Source organism: Brachycentrus maculatus, unplaced genomic scaffold, assembly GCF_059751285.1.
Source record: "Brachycentrus maculatus isolate JH-2025_06_01 unplaced genomic scaffold, ASM5975128v1 h1tg000005l, whole genome shotgun sequence".
Taxonomy (NCBI): Eukaryota; Metazoa; Arthropoda; class Insecta; order Trichoptera; family Brachycentridae; genus Brachycentrus; species Brachycentrus maculatus.
The window spans coordinates 3,047,488-3,069,651 of record NW_028280760.1 but is presented as its reverse complement, the minus strand read 5'-3'; the positions used below and the strand labels follow the sequence as shown (position 1 = coordinate 3,069,651).

The 22,164-nt window shown below is 35.7% G+C and overlaps 1 protein-coding gene across 1 annotated transcript; it reads left to right on the top strand.

Annotated features, from left to right (window-relative positions):
• The first annotated feature begins 1,991 nt into the window (after positions 1-1,991).
• Positions 1,992-18,520, top strand: LOC148313865 (oxysterol-binding protein-related protein 1-like). The gene is made up of 11 exons (XM_088278216.1): positions 1,992-2,326; positions 3,932-4,092; positions 5,110-5,307; positions 5,863-6,007; positions 7,431-7,576; positions 8,570-8,863; positions 9,455-9,664; positions 9,904-9,982; positions 11,374-11,698; positions 17,187-17,332; positions 18,399-18,520. Exons 1-11 carry the CDS (start codon positions 2,182-2,184, stop codon positions 18,518-18,520), a joined length of 1,971 nt encoding a protein of 656 aa, XP_088134342.1. The 5' UTR covers positions 1,992-2,181.
• Positions 18,521-22,164: the final 3,644 nt, after the last annotated feature.

Sequence of the window (22,164 nt, the reverse complement as noted above, 5' to 3'; positions counted from 1 at the left end):
TAGAGTTGTCTACTTGCCTTTCAATAGAAGTTACCTGTGAAGATTTTTTACCCAAAAATATTTGTACGAAATGTGCCGATCGACTTGACTGCTTTTACAATTTTTATATAAGTTCAAAATGTTGCGAACGCTGGCTACTGGAGACCTTAACTAATGAAGCGGCGCAGATCTCGGACACATCGTTTATAACACAAGTACCTCCAGCGGAAGAGCAAAAATCACCGTGTGAAAGCGAATTTTTAGCTGAATTCCTCGATAGCAGTAACAATTCATTTGATATGGAACTTTTAACCAACGACACTACTTTGAATGCTTTGGAATATCTAACTGGAGAAAATCATAGCTCTACACATAAGTTGGCAAACAGCGGCATAAAAGTTACCAAAGTTACTAATTTAAAGGACTGTTCCGCAAATTCACGGGATGATTCGTATGAAATACACATGGAAATTGATGTTTTGGATTCCGATTTGGATATTGTTAATGAACTTTTGTCGAAGCAGTCAAGATCGACTCCCCTTCCCGGATTAAATGAAACCAATTTTGACGAAAGTTACTCCTGCATGTCCTGTAAGACTATTTTCAATGATTTTGAGAAACTCGCCAACCATATGGGGAGTTGTGAGGCCTTAAAACGAACTTGCGTAGATTGCGGCAGCTTGTTTGAATCAAAAGAACGAATGCTGAAACACAGGAGCGTACACTATGATATTCAGGCATGTTCTTGCAAACATTGCGGTAAGGCGTTTTTGGGCACTGAAAGGTTAAATCAGCATGTTGAAAAATGTCATTCCGACTTTGTAGCCAGTAGTGGCTGTGTTTACAAGTGTAGAGAATGTGGAGATATTTTTTTATCAAAGGACAAACTGTACATTCACGCAAAAACCCATGTGAAATTTAAATCTAGGATGACCTCTAGTAAATTTACTTGTGAGGATTGTGGAAATGGTTATTCGAGTAAAGCCAACCTACAAAACCACAGGAAATTGAAACATGGTAATAATCAGTTCACTGATGATGGTTCCTCTATCTACAGATGTAAAGTGTGCTCCAAAATATTTCTGTACAGGAATCAACTATATTTACATATAAAACAACACTCTAACATTTTGAAAAATACCCAGCACCTGTGCGATACTTGCGGGAAAAGCTTTAACTCTTACAATGCCCTCTCCCGTCATGTATTAACACATATTGGAAATAAATTTGAGTGCAGTATTTGCAGAAAACAGTTCATAAATGGCAGCTTGCTGAAGAAACACCTAAGTAGCCATGAAATTGAAACCCAAGTTTGTGAAATTTGCGGACTTACTTTCTCTAATGATGTACTATTGAACATTCACCGCGATGAACATGATTCCAATTTATAAATTATTTATACTTCATTTGTTATGTGTACATTTACATACCAAAAATAATAAAGTATATTTGCAATAATTCTTGTTTTTAATTATATTTTCCCAATAGTTTATTGTACACTTGTATGAATATAAAATTATGAAACATTATGACCTAGGTTCCAGATAATGTAGTAATGTTCCTCTCAATCTGTCCTAAGCCATGTTTTCCAATATTTATATCATTGAAGCCTGCCTTCTCTTTCAAATCCTCCACATGCTCCCTTCTTGTTATTCTTTTTCCTCTCTTCCTTCTTTTGTTTTCTATTTTATCTGGCAATTTAAAAAAAAATAATGCCCTGATATTTGAGATTTGATTTTTTAAAGATTTTATATTAAATTTAGCGTTTTTCCTGGTTATTTAAAAAATGATAATGATTTCCTTTTACATTTTTGCATTCCTTGAAAAATATCGAAATGGTTTCTATGATAACTTGTAGTTAAAAAAAATAAGTAGGTAAATACCCAACCATGACAGCTGTTTACAGAAGAAAATTGTTGTCAACATTTCATACGTATTGTCTATGCTCGAATATGACATTTGGGGCGTTTTTGACAGTTCACTATCATTTCGCAGATTCGTTTGTTGTTTTCTGTCAGAGAAGAATATAAGTTCCGGGCGATCTGAAAAAGTACAGCAATAACAGAAGTATTGTACAAATATGAAATACGAATACTGGATGTTTTTAGTAAACCATCCTAGTTTTCATTCATCATTTGTGATTTTATACAAGATTGGCATGCTTTTAATATTTTGATTTTTCAAAAATATTTATTCGCCAAGATGGAAAATGATTCCGATTCTGAGCAGGAGTGTGATCCTCACGAACTTCTATTGTATGCTGCTCGCAATGGAGACGTAGGAGTAGTTAAAAAATTAATTGAAGATAAACAAAACAACACAATTACACTAGATATTAGCTGCAAAGGTTTGTTTTTCATAAAATACATACCTAAGTAATAATTGGGCATGTTCATTTTATTTATTTTTTCATTTGAAAAATATTTAAATATGTATACATGCTTTCAATATTCCCCTGAGTTTTATACAAAACTCATATGGTAGACTTACTACCTATCGAAATATTTTTACTTTTAACTATCTAAAACAAGCATTGCATGAGTAATTTGTATTTTATTTGTTCCTCTTGCTCTTGAAATTTTAATTTTTGTCTCCCATATTTATTTTTATGTTTCTTGTAACTCTTATTTGCGCCCAATGGGCCATAGAGCACCTTTGGGTTATGCGCCTTATACTCCCCTTTATGCACCAATCTTTCCTTGCTAGATTTTCACCCTTCTAAAATACTCTAGCCCAGGGGTTTCCAAAGTGTGCGCCGCGGCGCCCTGGTGTGCCTTAGAAAGTAAAGACAGGTGCCGTGAGTCGATCCTCTATCATTATCCGACACCACAAATATTCTCGGGTACCTATAAAGCAACATTTTCTATTTTGAGAGGTTGCATCTTTCTACCCAACTACTATTTTTGTAGGTACCTATTTCTTTCGACTATAATATTAATACATATAGTCACTATATCTTTTCCAAATAGCTTACTAAAGTAGGGCGCCGTGACAAAATACTAATCTTGTAAGTGCGCTGCGGAATGAAAAAGATTGGGAACCCCTGCTCTAGCCAGTATCTCATTTTTCTAGTTACTCTTCTTCTTCATCTTCTTGCTCAATGCTGAGCGTCGTGGTCTTCTGGAATGTCAGGCACTTGGTGCACAAGTCCTCTCCATTCTTCCTGGTCCTGGGCCAACTTGATGGCAGCGTTTAGCGAGGATCCGGTTAATTCCTTTATTTGGTCTGTCCATCTTGTTGGAGACCGTCCTCTTGCTCGCTTGCCTTCAACTGTACCTGTTACTACCAGTTTTTCAAGACTCTTCTCGTTCTTTCTGGCGATATGCCCAAAGTTACTCTTAAATTGCTTGAAAAAAATATTTTTGTCATACTTGATTAAATAATAAATTAACACCTGCATATTCTATCATGAGCCATAAAATACAATTTTGCACGAGAAAGCTTTAAGCATATTGTATCCTGTACAAATCTTTTATCTTGTGGTTTTGTCCAAAAACTTTTTTTTATTAAAAAAAAAGTCATTATTTTCGAGTATAAAAAAATATATAATTAAAACAAAAAATGGTCGAATTATGGCTTAGAATAGTATATGAAGGAAGCGTCTAAATACAGGAACATGATTCCTTGTACTACAAAATGGATTTCTTTCTGTTATAACATTTAAGAACACTTAAAAATTACGAGTGCATTATTTTTGTGATAAGAACACTTAAAAAATACTACTCCAGTATTTTTGTAATGAGAACGCTAAAAATTACTAGCCCAGTATATTTGTAATAAGAACACTTAAAAAATACTAGTCCATTATTTTTTGTGATAAGAACGCTAAAAAAAACTATTTCAGTATATTTGTAATAAGAACACTAAAAAAATACTATTCCAGTATTTTTGTGATAAGGTTCTTCACTTTTTTGTTATCATTTCTTAACTATTTTATTTTTATGATATTCAGGCAAAGCCAAGAGTAATTTGGGTTGGACACCATTACATTTAGCAACTTATTTCGGCCATCTGGATGTAGCCAACTTGCTGTTGGTCAACGGGGCCAATGGAAACTTGCCAAATGACGCAGGGGACACTCCGCTACATAAAGCAGCCTTCATTGGACATGAAGTAAGTCCGAATTTCAATTATCCGTCTAATTTAAATTATCACAAGCATTAAATTTCCTTCAGTTTGAAAAATTTTGTTTTTTGTGCGCTCAAATCTTTGTACTGGATTCAATTCACAAGGAGTTTTTATTTAATGTTTATATATAGTTTGTAATCCAAGGTTGTAAAAGTCTTGACTTTCCCCATTTCAATACCTTCTTTTTTTATTGATACCTGTTAAGGTATCAATAAAAATCTCGAAATATAGTCTTTGCTTAGATTTAACATATTTTAATAATGACCATAGACCAATGGCAATACAATATGTATGATTTCATTAACCAGTTGCCAGTTTATCCCGAACGTGACTCTGCCAAGGAGTTTGTGTTGCTTTGATGAGTGGAGTGCTGCCCGGGCAAATCGTATACCAACTTGGTGGTATTGATTTGCCCGAGCCAAATATATTTATTTATTTGTTTTTATTGTCTAACCCGAGCAGTGTTCGGGTAGTCCTGTTTTAAGTTGTTTGGTGATAATTTCCTGCACCGACGAATTTTCTCACCAAAATTCATCTGTTAAGTGGTTAATTGATTCGACAGTCACTTTGTGGTAAGGTTTTTCTTAGTAAATACTACTAATTGCTTCTAGTCTGTCATAGGCTAGTTAATTGATTTCACTTTACACACATGCAACATTCACCGTTCTACCCATGATTGACAATAATACTAATTTTTTTAAATAAAAACTCCTAGATATATTTGTCAATTTCATGACACCGTGCATATGAGTTCACAACAGTCGTCTATGTTGGATTGAGAAAGCTTTTATTTAGCAGAGATCCTTTTAATTTGTATGCAAGATCCGAGCCCCGGATTTTTTTCACATACTGGGAAATGTCTGAAAAATTTATTTGATTTTTTTTTTTATTATATCTTTTGTTCTTTTTTATTTTCTTTTTTTAGTAAAACAAAATGTGGTTCTATCGAAATCTCAAGCTATTCTCATATTTTTTTATTGTCAAGTAACAATAAAATTGTAGGAATTGTTGATACTCCTTCTTCGCCATGGGGTGACCGTGTCGGTGATGAACGGTGAGGGCAAAGTTCCACGGGACCTATCCAAGACTCAGGATATCCATAAACTATTGCTCGCCGCAGAAAATAATGAACAACGAGAAAGAGAACTCAAACTTTTGGCTGCGGCCAGAGAGGGTGATGTCGAGAATATTAATAAACTGGTAATTATAATTAACTATTGATTAGGTTTATACATTTATACATTGATACATCGTTACTTTAATATTTGAATGCATTTAAACATTAATACATTTATACATGAATACATTTAATCATTGACACATTTCGGAGAGGTATTTTTTACACCTGCGGTCCGCTGGCGATGGGATTTGATAGTTATGTACATATAGTTAAGACCTTAACAAAGAGAATGGTATATAATATTCATCAAAAAGAATTGGATACTTTCTTCTTTTCTGCCTTTAAAATGAGGGGTAGAAATACTTTTCCTGTCCATAGTGTGTTAACATTGCACCAATTTGATGCAGTGCCCTGTTCACCATTAGATGTGAACAAAAATCAGTAGTAGTAGTATTAATTTATGTTTCAGATAGGAAATAATAGTTTCTAATTTCTAAGAGTTTTAGTTTCTATGAAATATATGAATATATATATTTTTATATCTTATGAAAATAAAACAATAACTGGATCATATTAAATCTTAAAGATTTGTGTTTTGTAACTTCTTGGTTATTTAATATATATTTTTCTACTAGCTACGTGACTCGCAACCACCAAACATCAACTGCGTAGATACGCAGGGAAACAGCTGCCTGCATTGTTCGTCGTATCGGGGACACACGCAACTCGCTGTCATTCTACTTCAGAATGGGATCGACTCCACAATACGTAACATTAATGGTAAGCAACCACAACCCAATGCATCTAAATATCTTGTTAAAACTCTATGTACCTTTCAGATCATGGTCTTTCACTTTGTTCTTCTCAGGAGAGAACACTCTCCATTCCTCGACATAGCATATCATCTTCAGTAATTTGTTTTCTGTTCAATCAACCAGACTATGGAATAAATTGCCTCTTCATGTGAAAAATACACCATCACTAACGACCTTCATGAAACATTTGAAAAATTACACTCCATCCTAAAACCTGTCCATCATATCATTCTTCTTTTGCCTACCTTGTTTTCATTAATTCACTGTTTCATTAATATAAAATTTTGTTATTATTTGTTAATTCATACTGTGGTTAATTAATAAGTCAACAATACAGAAACACATCAAACAAAATCTATCACATACCGCTTTTGGTCAAAAATACTTTGATATAATATTTTATGTATAAATGATTATTATACAATAAAGTTGTAAAACCTGCTTCCATTATCTTTAGGGTAATTAAAAATATAAACTAAATACAAAAGTGCCATTCATAACTGAATAATGGATGTGGGCAGATTTGAAATAGACCGCATCATTCAGCTAAGTTGTTTTTGATTTCTCAAACAATTTTCTTGCATTATAATTTTTTAAATAATTTTTGTTGAATGTGCCCTCAGCACGGAAATACTCAGTGAGGGCACATTATTGTAATTTGTCATTTATAATTAAGTTTATGATGAAATAAATGAATGAAAGAAAATAAATAAATAAATATTTTAAATTATGATTTATGTTTTTTTACTATTATTATTTATGCTTATGTACAAGCACTATCTGCCCTCTAATCGGCTGTGTAAAGTTTAAACTGTCACCAGTATCACTAGCCTATTTTTGGTTGGTTGGAAGATATTGCTTCTTACCAATAACCCCGCTAATGTACATATATTCTGTTCAAAAAGTTTCATAAATGCAAGCAAAATTCCTTTTGAGATCAAGCTTCTATGAATAGACATTTCGCTCACTCCTTTCAAGAACATCATAAATCAAAAACTTGGTTTTTCAGGAGAACGTTTTTAAAGTTTAAAAATATAAAACAATGTATTAAAAATAAATATCAAGCCACTTATCGAATTTTTACTGTGCAACAGATCTTTTTAGGTAAGACCTGAAGGTTTTTTTTCCATTTGAATAATATTTAGTATAAAAAAAAAAAATAAACAATACCTTTTCTTCAAAATCCAAAAACAACATTTTCTGCCCTGTATCGGATAAATATTAAGTTAAAAATATGCCGCTTTTCCTGGGATATAGTACATTTTCTAGGTATTCCGAAAACATGTATAACTGAAAATTGACGATTTTTGATTTATGACGTTCTTAAAAGGAGTGAGCGATTTGTGTAATTCTTGTTTTTTATGTTATTCAACAATTCTCCATCTCAGGTCAGACAGCGGTAGATCTGGCTAAAGATGGTCAAATGCGCCAAGTGCTGAGTGTGAGACCTGTTCAACAAATACAAAGGACTGCCACTCGGTTCGAGGGACAGCTACTCAAGAGATCTCGGTTTCTAGGATGGAAGTCGCTTTGGGTAAGGGAAATATTATTACGTATTGCTTTTTCACCCATCCATAACTCGAAGTTCATCCAACTCAATAAAAAATACGGTCCAACTTCAAAAACAGTGATAAGTATGCTTTATTATATAAAACTCCATATAAAAAAAACTTGAGTTAAGGCATGGTAACACCTTAACGACCCGTCCCATGTTTTCACGGAAATTTAAACTGACCGCTAAGGACCGGTCCCGCGTTATAGCGTGTTTATAAGAAGTCGAACTCAATGACATCTATTGAGTAAATCAAGACATTCGTTCATTAAAAAGAAAATTCACGTTACTTAAAAAGGTTTGTGTCATGGCTTTGAGTTGATTTCATGAAGGTTTGTATCTCATTTTAAAAAATTTTTGACTATGAAATTTTACCTAGATTTGGCCCTTATCAAATCTTATCTCTAGTGTCTTATCTTCTGTTTTAAATTTCTTATTGTTTAGATATTTTCGGATTACCTGGGAAATTTATTATGCTGGGTTTTTTTTCACAATTAATTCTTGTACTGTACTGTAATAAAAAAATATATAAAAATGTTACCTAAGTTGTTAGAAGGACTGTGATGATGAAATTCAATTCCAGGCTGTTCTTCAGCGAGGGGTGTTGTCCTACTACAGCAGCAGGGGGGAAGCTAATAGCGGCGGTGGGGGGAGTCGGGGAGAGTGGAAGTACCTGGACAGCGCTCGCCTGACTGTCAGCCCGACGGACTCTTCTCTCCTCATCCTCCACTTCTCCGATGGAACTGCCCAGAGGCTGAGGGTTCCACCCAACTCGGCTCCGTCTACTCTCGTTGTGAGACAGGCAAGAAATCCTTGAAATGTCTCATCTTGAGATGAAATATCTTATTATTTTTGCCTGCCTGCCTGGTCTAGTATAATAGTAAAGGGTATAAGGGTATAGGTATTATAAGTAGAACTAGAATAATAGTGTTAATGAAAAATACTTGACTATCAGAAAACAAAATTCTCTTGCAGGAATGGATCACGGCGTTCAAGGAGCACATAGCCTACTCCGCCTACTACCTGTGGGGGTGCGAGCGGGGCGGGGAGGCGGCCTCGCGCGACGACCAGGACGAGGAGGAGGAGGGCGGGGGCGGAGGCGAGGGCCCCGGGCAGGGCCGGCCCCTCGGCAGCATGCAGGACGCGCTCACCGACGCCACCAACCACCTGGCCCTCCTGGAGTCGCAGCTCGGTGAATGCGGCGCCCTCGTGTCAGCCTTGGAGAAGAGCATACACATGGGGACGACTCTGCATCAGTCGACTTATATGGTAAACACTTTATATCTACATAACAATATTAACCGGTTATTATACTTTTAGAAAATTTGGGGGTGGATTTACAAACTTGTATTTATTTTGATTATGAACCGTATGCAATTCTCATAATGTAAAATCAATCCATGATTGGAGTTGTATTTAACTCACGCTGTGTTTGCTCAAGAGGTTGCTTGAATTAAATATAACTCATATGCCTATCAACGTGTTAATATTATTTATTATATCGGACACTGGATTATTCCTCCTACAAATAAGATGTCAATTACTTCACAAATGTATCGAAAACCTTATTGGTATGGAAGGATCTAATACCATTGCATATATGCAGGTTTTAAGAATTAATGCAATATGGATATTCAATAATGTGCAGAATGGTAAACATTATACAAGTGTACAAAGTGATTGCTTAAACCAGCCAAATGCCAAGGATGCTCAGACTTCCGTCTTCTTTCATAAAAAAGAGAAAAATGATACATGTTTCACTGCCAAACTTCTTTTAGGCCGCGTGTAATTTTTTCATTTCTCAAATATTTTTTTATATAAATCATTCATTAAAGGATTTTTCATTTAAAACTTTCACAGCGTTTTCAACATGTTGCTTCCACGGGACAACGCCTGCTGAGCACGTTGAAGCACTGCGCCGCTCTCGTGAGGCAGGCTGACGAGACAAGGGGGGCCCGCTTGAGGGCGGAGAAGGAGCGCTGCCGGGTGCTGGAGGAGGCCCTCGCCGTCCTCGCCGCGGAGCACCACGATCTGGAGCAGTCCTTTGCCGAGCAAATCTCGGAAAACAAAGTAAGCATATCTATTACCTGGCTATTACATACTAGAATTTTTGTCATTTTGTGGGCTCATACTTTTGTTTCTTACTTGGCGTAGAATTTTAGTCATTCTGTGGACTTATACTTTTATCTCTTACTTGGCCTAGAATTTTAGACATTTTGCGGACTCATGCTTTTATCTTTTACTTGACCTAGAACTTTAGTCATTGGTGGACTCGTACTTTTAATTGGTTGTTTGCTTGTTTGTTGTAGACCTCAAGCAAAACACAGAAACGCCCTTCGAGATTTTACGATAACTCGGATGATGAATTCTATGATGCCTTCGGTGCAGGTGAATTTTCTACCACTTTATAATACAAAGCGTAAACAGGATAGTTATTGGTACTACTGATTTCACACCACACGCGGTTTCTCAGTATGTAGATAAGTGGAATGTACATCTTGTCCACACACAATAAAATTTACCAATATCTGTGATTTAGTTTTAACATCCAGTATCCGCCTCCGTAGTGTAATGGTCAGCACGCTCGGCTACCGTTCTGGAGGTCCTGGGTTTGATTCCCAGGGGGTCAAATAAATATAAGTGATTTATATTTATTCCTTATTACCCTGGACTGGTACCTGAAGCGGAAGGCTAATCCCCTTTCCTTCGTGTGATCAAGATAACAATGCTTTTGTATGATGCAGTGCCCTATGCACCATTGGGATGCAGATAAGGGTTTGAATGAAAATATAAAGAAAGTGTCTCACTAGAAATATTGCCAATCTATCTTACTTACCTCCGCGCAAGTGCAAATGAGTTACCGTGCATATTTTAGTTTTCACATAATTCTGTACTATCATGATATGAGAATCTTTCCATTCCTCGGGATGGTGACATGAGTGAAACAGGCTATGCTCGTAGGGGTAAATCATTTGTTAGAACAGCAAAGAATATATGTTTCCGCACATTGCTGGCGCATGCATAAAAGTGGCTTGACAACAGGTTATTTTTAACATGCGTAACATAACTGTGATGCATAAGCGATATACTATGGAATTTAATAAAAGTAGTATATGTACAATGTTACCACTGCTAATACGGATAGTACACACATCCATAATGTAACAAGTTAACTATCTTCGACAGTTCGAAAGTTATTTGAAAATTAGTAGGAATAACATAATAAGGCAGAAGATTGTTGATAGATTTTGTTGCTGAAATTGATTCGTCTATAAAAAAACATCTTTAGAAAGTAACTGTTTCTAAGACAATCCAAAAATGGATACACATGTTTGTCAGAAGAGAATGTTTAAGTAAAAAATTGAAGCAATGAATAAATATACATACTATTATTTCTAAAGTAAATTTCATTCCAGAAAACAGGCACCGTGGCGTAGTTGGGTAGACACTCGACTGCGAAACTGGCATCGCGGGTTCGATTCCCGTGAATTGCAAAATAAATTTAAGAAAGATTGATTTTCAATTGGTTTGGGCGTTTGTGATGTATTTTTCACATTTACCTTACCGATTAACAAAAAAAAATTTTTTTCAAAAATAAAATGTTGAAAGTCACTGGTCGCCACTGTAGTGTAATGATAAGCGCATTTGAATTACGGGTTGGAGATTCTGGGTTTGATTCTAAAGCTAATATTTATTATTCCATCCTGTACTGATCCCTAACTGAACCTAACCCTAATAGCAGATATCACACAAATATCATCCCAATATTTCTGTTCAAGACTCCGGGAGTGACACAATAGTGTCGGAAGGCAACCTCAGTCCTCTGGGCGCGCTGAGTTCCCTGGAGGACACGCCCCGCGCATCCCGGGACAACTCCCCGAACCTGTCTCCCTCTCACTCTGCCGCCGGCGCCCCGCAGCCCCTGGGGGCCGCGCGCTCCCTGGGCTGCCTGCAGGCCGAGGAGGCCCTGGAGGCGCTGCACTCCTCCCTGGCGGCGCTCAGCCCCGCCAGCTCCTGCGGCACCATCATGACGTGCGACGGACACGTCTACAAGAACGCCAGAGACGATATAGAGAAAGCCATGTACATGCTGCACAAGCCAAGGTAAGCTTTTCTTACTAAATATTTCTTACAATTTATTAATTTTTTCAAAGTGTAATGTTTGTGTTTTTAATATTCATCAAAATAATTCAATTTCTTTCATAGTTGTGATCCTGAGCGGCTCACTATTCAAAATAGGTATTAAATTGTGGTAGAATGGGTTCGAATTTAGAAACTCTGTCTCAAGAGTAGAGATGTTCCTAGTATATCAGTCACAGGTACAAATACTTACAGGTACAAATTCGTCAAGAGATCATTATATCATGATACTTGTATGGAGCTGTAATAGTACAATATACTGGCCACTAGCCACTAGTCAAATCTCACAAATCTATTGCAAACGAATATAACCAGCGTTAGCATTGTCACTCATAAAACATAAAACTAATTTTAGCTTATCAACGACTTGCCGGTCAGTCGTTTTGCATTATATATTGTAAAGCTATCTCTTTCTTAGTCTATTGGATAATTAGATACAAATGATGAAAAGAGACAAATATACATGTCGATGCCAGTCATGGCGTGTTAAATATCGCTCGGCTCAAGACTCACCGGGTTCAGACATACGCGAAGACGCGAAGTATCACAGATATTCGGATATTAAATAATTTAGCGTACCGTGTCAGTGCAAAGTAAGAGATATGAGGAGCATGAAGCAGAGTCTGGTTAGCAGCCTAGTATCTGGTAACAGGTAGCGTATCCTAGTATCTTGATATGGTGATATCGGTAATAGAGATATCGCTAAGTAGCAGTCTAAATACACCACTACTCAAGAGTATAATAAAATGTATACCCACACACAGGCCATGCTTTTGTGGGATCTTTTTAAGTATAAATATAATAGAATATTTTTGCACTTGTAATTATATTATACATATTGTGAAATGCAAAAACAAAAAATTAAAATAAAGAAAACAAAAAAGAAAGAAAGAGTCCACGACTAACCGCAGGACCACAACCCAACACTATGTTAGTATTTAACCACTCACTGATATTTTACTTTACCGGTTTCGAGACTTACCCCTCTCTTCTTCAGGACAAACGTTACACCAGCAACGAAAAATATTACGCTACTTACGATAATTCGTATTTCAGATTTTATTCGGAGAATTGTGAAGAATTTTCATTAAAAATTATATGATTGTCTGTCTGCCTTTGTAGTAAAGTAGTAACCGCGATAGGCTTTCGTGCAATCCCAAATTTTTGCCAAATGGAAGTAAAGCTAAATCTATCTACACAACGAGTTAGCTTTTCCTTTGGAATCGTCGTCCTGAGCTAGAATCACTAGACAAAAATTAACTTGATAACTATGCTTAGTAAAAAAACATACTAAACTCAACCCTAAATGGTGCCAAGAACTCACATGTCGCTCACTCCTTTCAAAAACGTCAAAAATCAAAAATCGACAATTTTCAGTTGTGCGTGTTTTCGGAATGCCCGTTCTGGAGGTCCCGGGTTCGATTCCCAGGGGGGGTCAAATAAATAAAAGTGTTTTTTTCACTGTAATATTTATTCAATATTACCCTGGACTGAAATAACCCGCAAAGCTTCTGAATTAGAGGCTTGTCTACAGGTAGGATAGTAAGTAAATGTGAAAAATACATCACAAACATCCAAACCAATTGAAAATAAATCTTTCTTGAATTTGTTTTGCACTTGGCGGGAATCGAACCTGCGACGCCAGTTTCGCAGTCGAGCGTATACCCAACAACGCCACGGCCCCTGTCTTCATCTATGTTGAGATGTCAATAATAATAAAAAATTACAAACAAAGAAAAATTATCCGATAACAATCAATCATCAATTTGTGAATTTCATTCAAATTAAAGTGAATTTGAGTGGTGTGGTTGTCAATCATGGGTAGAATTGGTGAATATTACACGTGTTAAAGTGATCATTTAAATCAGCCTATGACAGATCGTAAGCCCTGTGAATACCCAGACTTCCATATATATATATATATATATGTATATGTATATATATAAATATACAAATATATAATTATATATATATATATATATATATATATATATATATATATATATATATATATATATATATATATATATATATATATATTAGTATTTTTTTTAAAGGAATAAATAACCCGCAAAGCTTCTGAATTAGAGGCTTGTCTACAGGTAGGATAGTAAGTAAATGTGAAAAATACATCACAAACATCCAAACCAATTGAAAATAAATCTTTCTTGAATTTGTTTTGCACTTGGCGGGAATCGAACCTGCGACGCTAGTTTCGCAGTCGAGCGTATACCCAACAACGCCACGGCCCCTGTCTTCATCTATGTTGAGATGTCAATAATAATAAAAAATTACAAACAAAGAAAAATTATCCGATAACAATCAATCAGTCATTTTCAGCTAACATTTCGAGTGCGTCCAAATACTTTTCATCTCACCAATAGATGTCTTTATTGAAGTTCTAGTGATTCAAGAATAATGTTTCAAAATTGGTTCATATATATAGAACTTCCAAGAATTTGACTAGTGTGGTTGTCAATAATGGGTAGAATTGGTGAATGTTACACGTGTGTAAAGTCACTTAAACAAGCCTATGACGGTCGTCAGGCCCCGTAAATGCCCAGACTTCCATATTCTTCTTCATCTTTGATGAGATGTCCAAAAAATAATATTTCAGCTAAGTTTAGAGGTTATAACAAGGACCGCTCAAATTCCCCCATTTATTCTGTCAGTTTTCTCGAAAGAATTTCCTTCTAGGCGCGCCTTGGACTTTCCCGTCTCGCAGAGCGCACGCGCAGATAAAAGAAAACTCTGACGTCATCGAATTTCCTCCGAGGCTCCGCCCACTTTTCCTACCCCCGACTCTTTCCATTCAACACGGTATCGAGCGCACAGAATCAGTCGGATCCTTCGAGTCAAATTCGCGTACAAGCGTATAAAGGGTTGCGTTATTTAAAATATATATATATATTATTATTATTTAGTAAGTCCGCCTCCGTAGTGTAATGGTTAGCACGCTCGGCTACCGTTCTGGAGGTCCCGGGTTCGATTCCCAGGGGGGGTCAAATAAATAAAAGTGTTTTTTTTGATTCAATATTACCCTAGACTGGTACCTGAAGCGGATGGCTGATCACCTTTCCTTCATGTGTAAATGATCAAGATAACTCTGCGTTTATATGACACAGTGCCCTATGCACCATTGGGGTGCGGATAAGGGTTTTATTATTATTATTATTATTATTAAGTAACACTTAAGGGTTTTATTTTGATAAAAACGGCGTGACTTTGAAGACCGTTGCATTGATTAAGGGTGAGGTCTCAAGCGTACAGAAACTCATTTAGAACGCAACCGGCTGCGCAAAAAACCCTGACGTATTGTCTACGCACATTTTTTTTCGGAATATACATATGTTGAAATAATATATCGCTCACTCATTTCAAGAACGTCATAAATAAAAAATCGTAAATTTTCAGTTGTGCGTGTTTTCGGAATGCACAGAAAATGTACTATATCCTAGCAAAAGAGGCATATTTTTAACTTAATATTTACCCGCTACAGGGCAGAAAGTGTTGTTTTTGTATTTTGAAGAAAAGGTATTGTTTAATTATTTTTTTAAATATACTTAATATTTTTCAAAGGGAGAAAAAACCTTCAGTTTTTACCTAAAAAGATATGTTGCACTGTAAAAAGTTCAATAAATGGCTTGATATTTATTTTTAATACATTGTATTATATTTTTAAACTTTAAAAACGTTCTCCTGAAAAATCAAGTATTTTGATTTATGACGTTCTTGAAAGGAGTGAGCGATATGTGTTTTTTTTTAACTCCTAGCCTTTTTTACAATGACTGTTTTCTTTTCAAAACCATATATTTATTTCGAAGAAAACTTGTATTTTTTTCTATACAAAAAACGGTGTTTTAAGAATTAAAATTAGTGACGTTAAATGTTACTTGGGTTTAAAGAAAATTACGTTGCGGGCTTTTGAATATCCCGCCTTATTTTTTTTTAATCTTTTCTACCGAACATTTTAATGACTTTTTCATTCTATGACTATAACTGGATTTTTATTCACAGCATTATGAGTGTCCTTACATCCTTGCTCGCAAATCTGGGTTTCTCCACTTAGGAGTTATTTTTATATTGATATCTCAACGTAGATGAAGAAAAAAATGGACTAAAGTAAATAAAGTCTGAATATTTACAGGGCATACGACCTATGATAACCTATGACTATATATATTACTCTCGCTTTACAAAAACCACCGCGGGAATGCACTCAATAACTCTTGCAATTTTCATCGCAATCGGTTGAACAGTATAGGCGTCTAGAGTATAAACATATCGCTCACTCCTTTCAACAACGTCATATATCAAAAATCGTAATTTTTCAGTTGTGCATGTTTTCGGAATGCCCAGAAAATGTACTATATCCCAGCAAAAGTGATATTTTTAACTTAACATTTACCCGCTACAGGGCAGAGAGTGTTGTTTTTTTTCATTTTGAAGAAAAGCTATTGTTTTATTATATTTTAAAAAATACTAAATATTTTTCAAATGGAGGAAAAACCTTCATATTTGACCTAAAAAAATCTGTTGGATAATAAAAATTTCAATAAGTGGCTTCATATTTATTTTTAATACATTTTATTTTATTCTTAAACTTCTTAAAAAACGATCTCCTGAAAAATCAATTTTTTTGATATATGACGTTGTTTAAAGGAGGGAGCGATATGTCCGTTTAAAAAATAAAGGATAACTTGCTAAATACCCCTTTATTACAAAACCATATTAAATTTTGATACTCCCCCAACATCTTTAACATATTTTTGAGATGTTGAAGGATGCGAAGGGGGAAAAAATAATTTTTTTAATAAATTTGAATAATTTATTCAGGGCTATTTACCTTAAATTTCAATGGCTCTTCATGGGAACATACAAAATAAGGGGTAGGCTTTGGTCGTAGTCATTTTGTTAATTGCAGATTTACTATTTTTCGGATTTTAGTTGATTAACAAAAAAAAAATACATGTACACGCAAATATACAACAGTTGTGTCGTTTTTAATATTAAATTCTCTGTAAATTGTTAAGCGCCCTCAAGGTGATTTCCCGCGAAAACGGCGCCATACAAATTGATAAATCATCATCATCAAACCCTTATCCGCACCCCAATGGTGCATAGGGCACTGCATATAAACGCAGTGTTATCTTGATCGTTAACACATGAAGGAAAGGTGATCAGCCATCCGCTTCAGGTACCAGTCCAGGGTGATATTGAATAAATATTAGAGTGAAAAAATCACTTTTATTTATTTGACCCCCCCTGGGAATCGAACCCGGGACCTCCAGAATGATAGTCGAGCGTGCTGACCATTACACTATGGAGGCGGACAAAACATAAATAAATAAATAAATAACGATAATAATAACATTGATAAATAAATAAATAAATTATTATGATCTTTTGACGTAATGGCGGCGTACTTTCCTTGGGCGTTTTCCCAATGCAGACGGTCCGTGGCGCTCTCGGGCCAGTACGTTCCCGCCAGTTTCCCGGTGAGGTCCGCGCAGCCGATTCGTGGCGTGGTCGTTGCCGAAATCAGCGCTTTCAGTGGAGTTATTGACATTTCGGACAGTTATCGACACATCGCTTGCGGTAAAAACCGAATAGGGCTCGCCGTGATGGTAGACTGACGTAACGCTTTTATTTTTCTTCCGACAATCTGAAAAACTATCGATGTATCCGCCGCACTGTAAATACGGTAATGTGCACAATTATTTCTAGGTTAGTTGTTCAACCATGCATCTCTCACGATCATTTATTTTTTAATTAAATGTAGTTGGAAATAGAAACAGAAGAGGACGGAGGAAATCATGGCGTGATCGAGTATTTCAATTACAATTACCAGGTGGCCAGGAGTCGAAATATTCGGCGGGTATCTAAGAGGGGATGCATGAATGTGGAAGAGGCGAAGATTGTTTGCAAAGACAGAGTTTGTGGCGTTCTATTCTCTCTGCCTATCCCTGCGGGGGAGGGGCGTGATGCTTAGTTATTTATTTATATTTTCCCTATTTACAAGAAAAAAAAACAAAAAGCAAATACCTACGAACATACAAAACATATATTATTCATTTTAGCTATAGTTTTTAAATTTATATTTTACACATTTATTTTTCCAACTTTTTTATGTATTATTATATATAAATTCAAATACATATATCATATTTTGTACGAGTACGAGTATGCTACCCTAATGTAAATCCCCTAGACATCACTACTTTTATTTTTATCCTACTTGCTATCTTTCCTCCGTTTCCTTTCCCATTTTTCCTTTCTTACATCCTTCATCCTGAGGTCCTTCACTTGTCTCGTATGTAACCCTTCAAATGTCTTCCACTCGTCTCCTAGAGATCTACGGCGTAGAACTGATCACATCGCTTTGGTATAATTAACAATCAAGCTAACGCTGCGTCAGTCCGATATGGTGCACTATGCTTCATTAGAGTTGTGGACAGGGTCAAAGAAAAAAAAAGAAGAAAATAAATTAATCCTCATTTTTTTGGTTCACCCTGTTTCACATGTTTTAATATGGTTTATTCACGAAAGAGAGATACAAGAGCAATAAGTATGCTGTATGTCTCATATTACCCTTGAGTTGGAATTTTTAAAGCATTTGCTTGCTTTAAAAATCTCCATAAGCTATTCTCCATATGATTTGAAGTCGTCACGCGCGGCGTAGAGTCTGGGACGCCCATAAAGCTCAATCCTCAGACGATCGAGTCAATGTCTACTCACCCCAGAGACTGCCTGGCGCTAACGGCCATTAGTGAAGAGAAGCGCTAAAGTAGCGTTTGCAAATACGATTGTAGTGCTACAAAGGTACACTACAGTTGTAGTGTACCTTTGTACTTATTTGTCTTTAGCGCTCAAACATCAATTGTCTCAGAATCTCATTTCAATAGATGTTTCTGTATCAGATCCGGAAATGCGGTTGGAAACGCTACTAATGAGTTGTAGTGATCGCATGATGTCGAAGCTGTTTTTTTAGGAATAACTGTTTTTAGAGGCTTCTCTGCAGGTAGGATAGTAAGGAAGGTAAATGTGAAAAACACACCACAAACACCCAGACCAATTGAAAATAAATCTTTAATTTATTTTGCAATCGAATCGTGAATTGTAGTTTAACACGATCGACAAGCGCACACTACATTAACAGCAAAAAAAAAATAACTAAAAGTTTTTGCAGGGTGACAGGAGAGAATTTAGTTAACAAACCTTGTAGTCAAAAACACCTCAATTTATTTTTTCAATACATCTTTTTTCGTATTTTATGTGTGGTATATTCAATTCTCCTTCTTCCAACTCTTACCCGCACCAAATGGTGCATAGGGCACTACATAGCATCGAGGCAGTGTTACATTGGTCATTAATAACTTGAAGGCGAGATGATCAGCCTTGCGCTTAGTTCAAGTAGTGTTCAAACATATCCGAGAAAAACGGTCGTAGTGTTTAAAATATATAAAGCGTATATAAAACGAGGTAGGTACAACACTGCAAACGCACTGTTCGATCGTACAAAAATGTATGTGTACCTTCTTTTATGACGTAGCATCGTACAGCGCTACATCGTAGCGCTACATATCATGTTAGCTCATCACTAATTCCCACTGACGGCAGTAACATAACTTGTCACGCTGAAATTTCATGTGACATGTAGAAATTCTCGCATGCGAACGAGCTAATGGTATGTGTTATGCAGAACCCGCCCAACCCACAAGTTGATAAATTAGATTTTTTGATAAATGCTACACCATTAATAGTATTTTTTTATTTTCTGAAGACACCAACCCAAAAAATGTGCACAATTTTTTTTGTGATTTTTTTCTAACCCACAACTAATAAATAACCGACATCCATCCGAAACATCCAACCGGGTTAACAGCTTTCAGCATTTTTCACGTTAAAATTATTTACATACATGCAAAAAATACATGTTTTTTTGATGTGTTCGCCTTTGAACTAAAAGAAAAAGAAGAAAAAAATTCCCCAGAAGCCATCCAAGATGGTTGGATGTGTTCATTCTATCATTTTTCATTTTGCTGAAACCATCCAACCAATAAAATACCGAACTGTGACCTTATCCACAAAATTAAAACAAAAATGACACAGTAAACTATGTTTATTTATGGTTATATTAAAACAAACCTTACTTCTACCATTTAACATAGTGACGTTAACTAACTAACTAACTAACTAATCATCACGCCGCTTCTCCGCAGGGGTAGGCAGAGAGAATCGAACGCCACACCACTCTGTCCTTGCAAACATTCTTTGCCTCTTCTACATTCATGCATCTCCTCATACATACCCGACGATTATTACGACTCCTGACCCGGCCGCTTTCAAGTATTTGACATACCTGATTGTGCCAAATTTTCCTCGGTCGTCCTCTGCTTCTTTATTTTTCTAAATTTGTTTAACCGTTCTTTCTTCACTCATACGCTCCACATGTCCAAACCATCTCAACACACCTTTCTTAATTTTATCGATAATGCTTATCTCAGCCTTACATTCTTTCCTTATTCCATCATTCGAACATCTATCAAACATCGTTTTGCCACACATTCGTCTGAGGGATCGCATTTCGACTGCATTCAGTCTGCTTTCATCCTTCTTTTGCCAACTCCATACTTCGCTTCCATACATAAGGGTTGGAACCAGAACTCCATTGTGTACTGCCAGTTTAGCTTCCGCTTATTTATTCTAAAAAATTCAAATGCAATTATCTCAGCGTGTGTTGGATGGTTTCTGCATAACGTGGTCCAAATAACAATACCATTATAATGCTCAATATAGTCGGGAACTAAAAGGCCGTTTATTACTTCTGAAACTAGACGCAATGGTGAGTGATTCACCATAACGCCATCGATTTTACCATTAGGACTTGTTACCATCGATTTGTTAGCATGCAACAAGCGCTCTTCTCTTTTCATATTCTTTTTCCACTGCCACCTATATCTATCTAGCTATGTAAACGAAAATCTAAATGTTAGTTTGTTCAAAATCTTACTAAAAATTGCACTGGCAGGCGAAAGTGATCTACTGCCATGAGTTCGCTTTAATATATAATTTTTTGACATCTCATCAAAGATGAAGAAGAATATGGAAGTCCGGGCATTTACGGGGCTGACGACCGTCATAGGCTGTAAGTGATCACTTTACACACGTGTAACATTCACCAATTCTACCCATTATTGACAACCACACTACTCAAATTCTTGGAAGTTCTATGTATATGAATCAATTCTTCTTAATCTTTGATGAGATGTCAAAGAATAATATGAAAAATACTCCTATAATTGGAGATAATCCAGATTTGTGAACAAGTATTCGGACACACTCAAAATGTTATTAATATATAAGAATTATGATTTAAATATAAGATAACACTCTCCTTATCATTCATCGTTCACTTTGTGTAATACCACTGTAATGAATGATAAGGAGAGTGTTATATTACCATACCAAAAAATTAACAATGCTTTTAATTTAGTATTCGTTTCGAAGAAAAACTTTTTTTTTCAATACAAAAACTAAGCTTCAAGGAAAATATTAAATTACGTCAAATGTTACTAGGACTAAAAAAGAAAAATTAAGTTGCGATTTATCGTATATTGGGCCTTTAGGGTCAAAGAGCCGCAGGTGGCTCCCGAGCCACACTTTGCCAACCTATGTAACACACCAAACATATTTAGCGACCAAAAGGTTTATATTCTCCTGAATATTTCGTGCGTGATATTAGTTCTATAAAAGTCTAGAACCGTCTGTACTTTCTTGTTTATTATAGGGTTTATAATCTCGACCGAGTAGGTTGATGTATGTACATAAATAAATAATTGTCTGGAGCCGGCTGTCGCTAAAATAAATTCATGTTATTCCACATTCGAAGTTAGATACCCAAATGACTAAAACATATTCGGTCTCAGGGTCTATGTAAATTCTGCTCCGATATTCATGCTGTATATATAGGTATTATTACGCTACAATAAAGAGCGCACATACGCCCTGATACAAATATACAAATGTATCTACATAAATACTTTGACGTGTACGTTGGGTGGTACGACCAATTATTGGCAGAAACGAATTATTGACAATGTACCAATTATTGTCATTTGCAAATTAAAGAAGAACATATTTTCTTGGTGCCTTGACAATTTTTTACACTTTCCATTAATGGATATATTGATTTATTTTAATGGTTTTATGTCAATAAAGGGTGTATTTAAGTCGGTTTTATGTTTGTAATATCAATATTTGAAGAAATAGTAATTTTATTTTCCCCAATTTTATCACAGCGAAGCGCTCTTGAAGTATAACTCGACGAAAGTGGCGTTTTATAAGTTATCCAAAATTATTATTGTTATTATTTGTAAATCAGTAATTTGAGTTAAAGTCGTTAAAAAATGAAAAGTAGGAGTACTAGC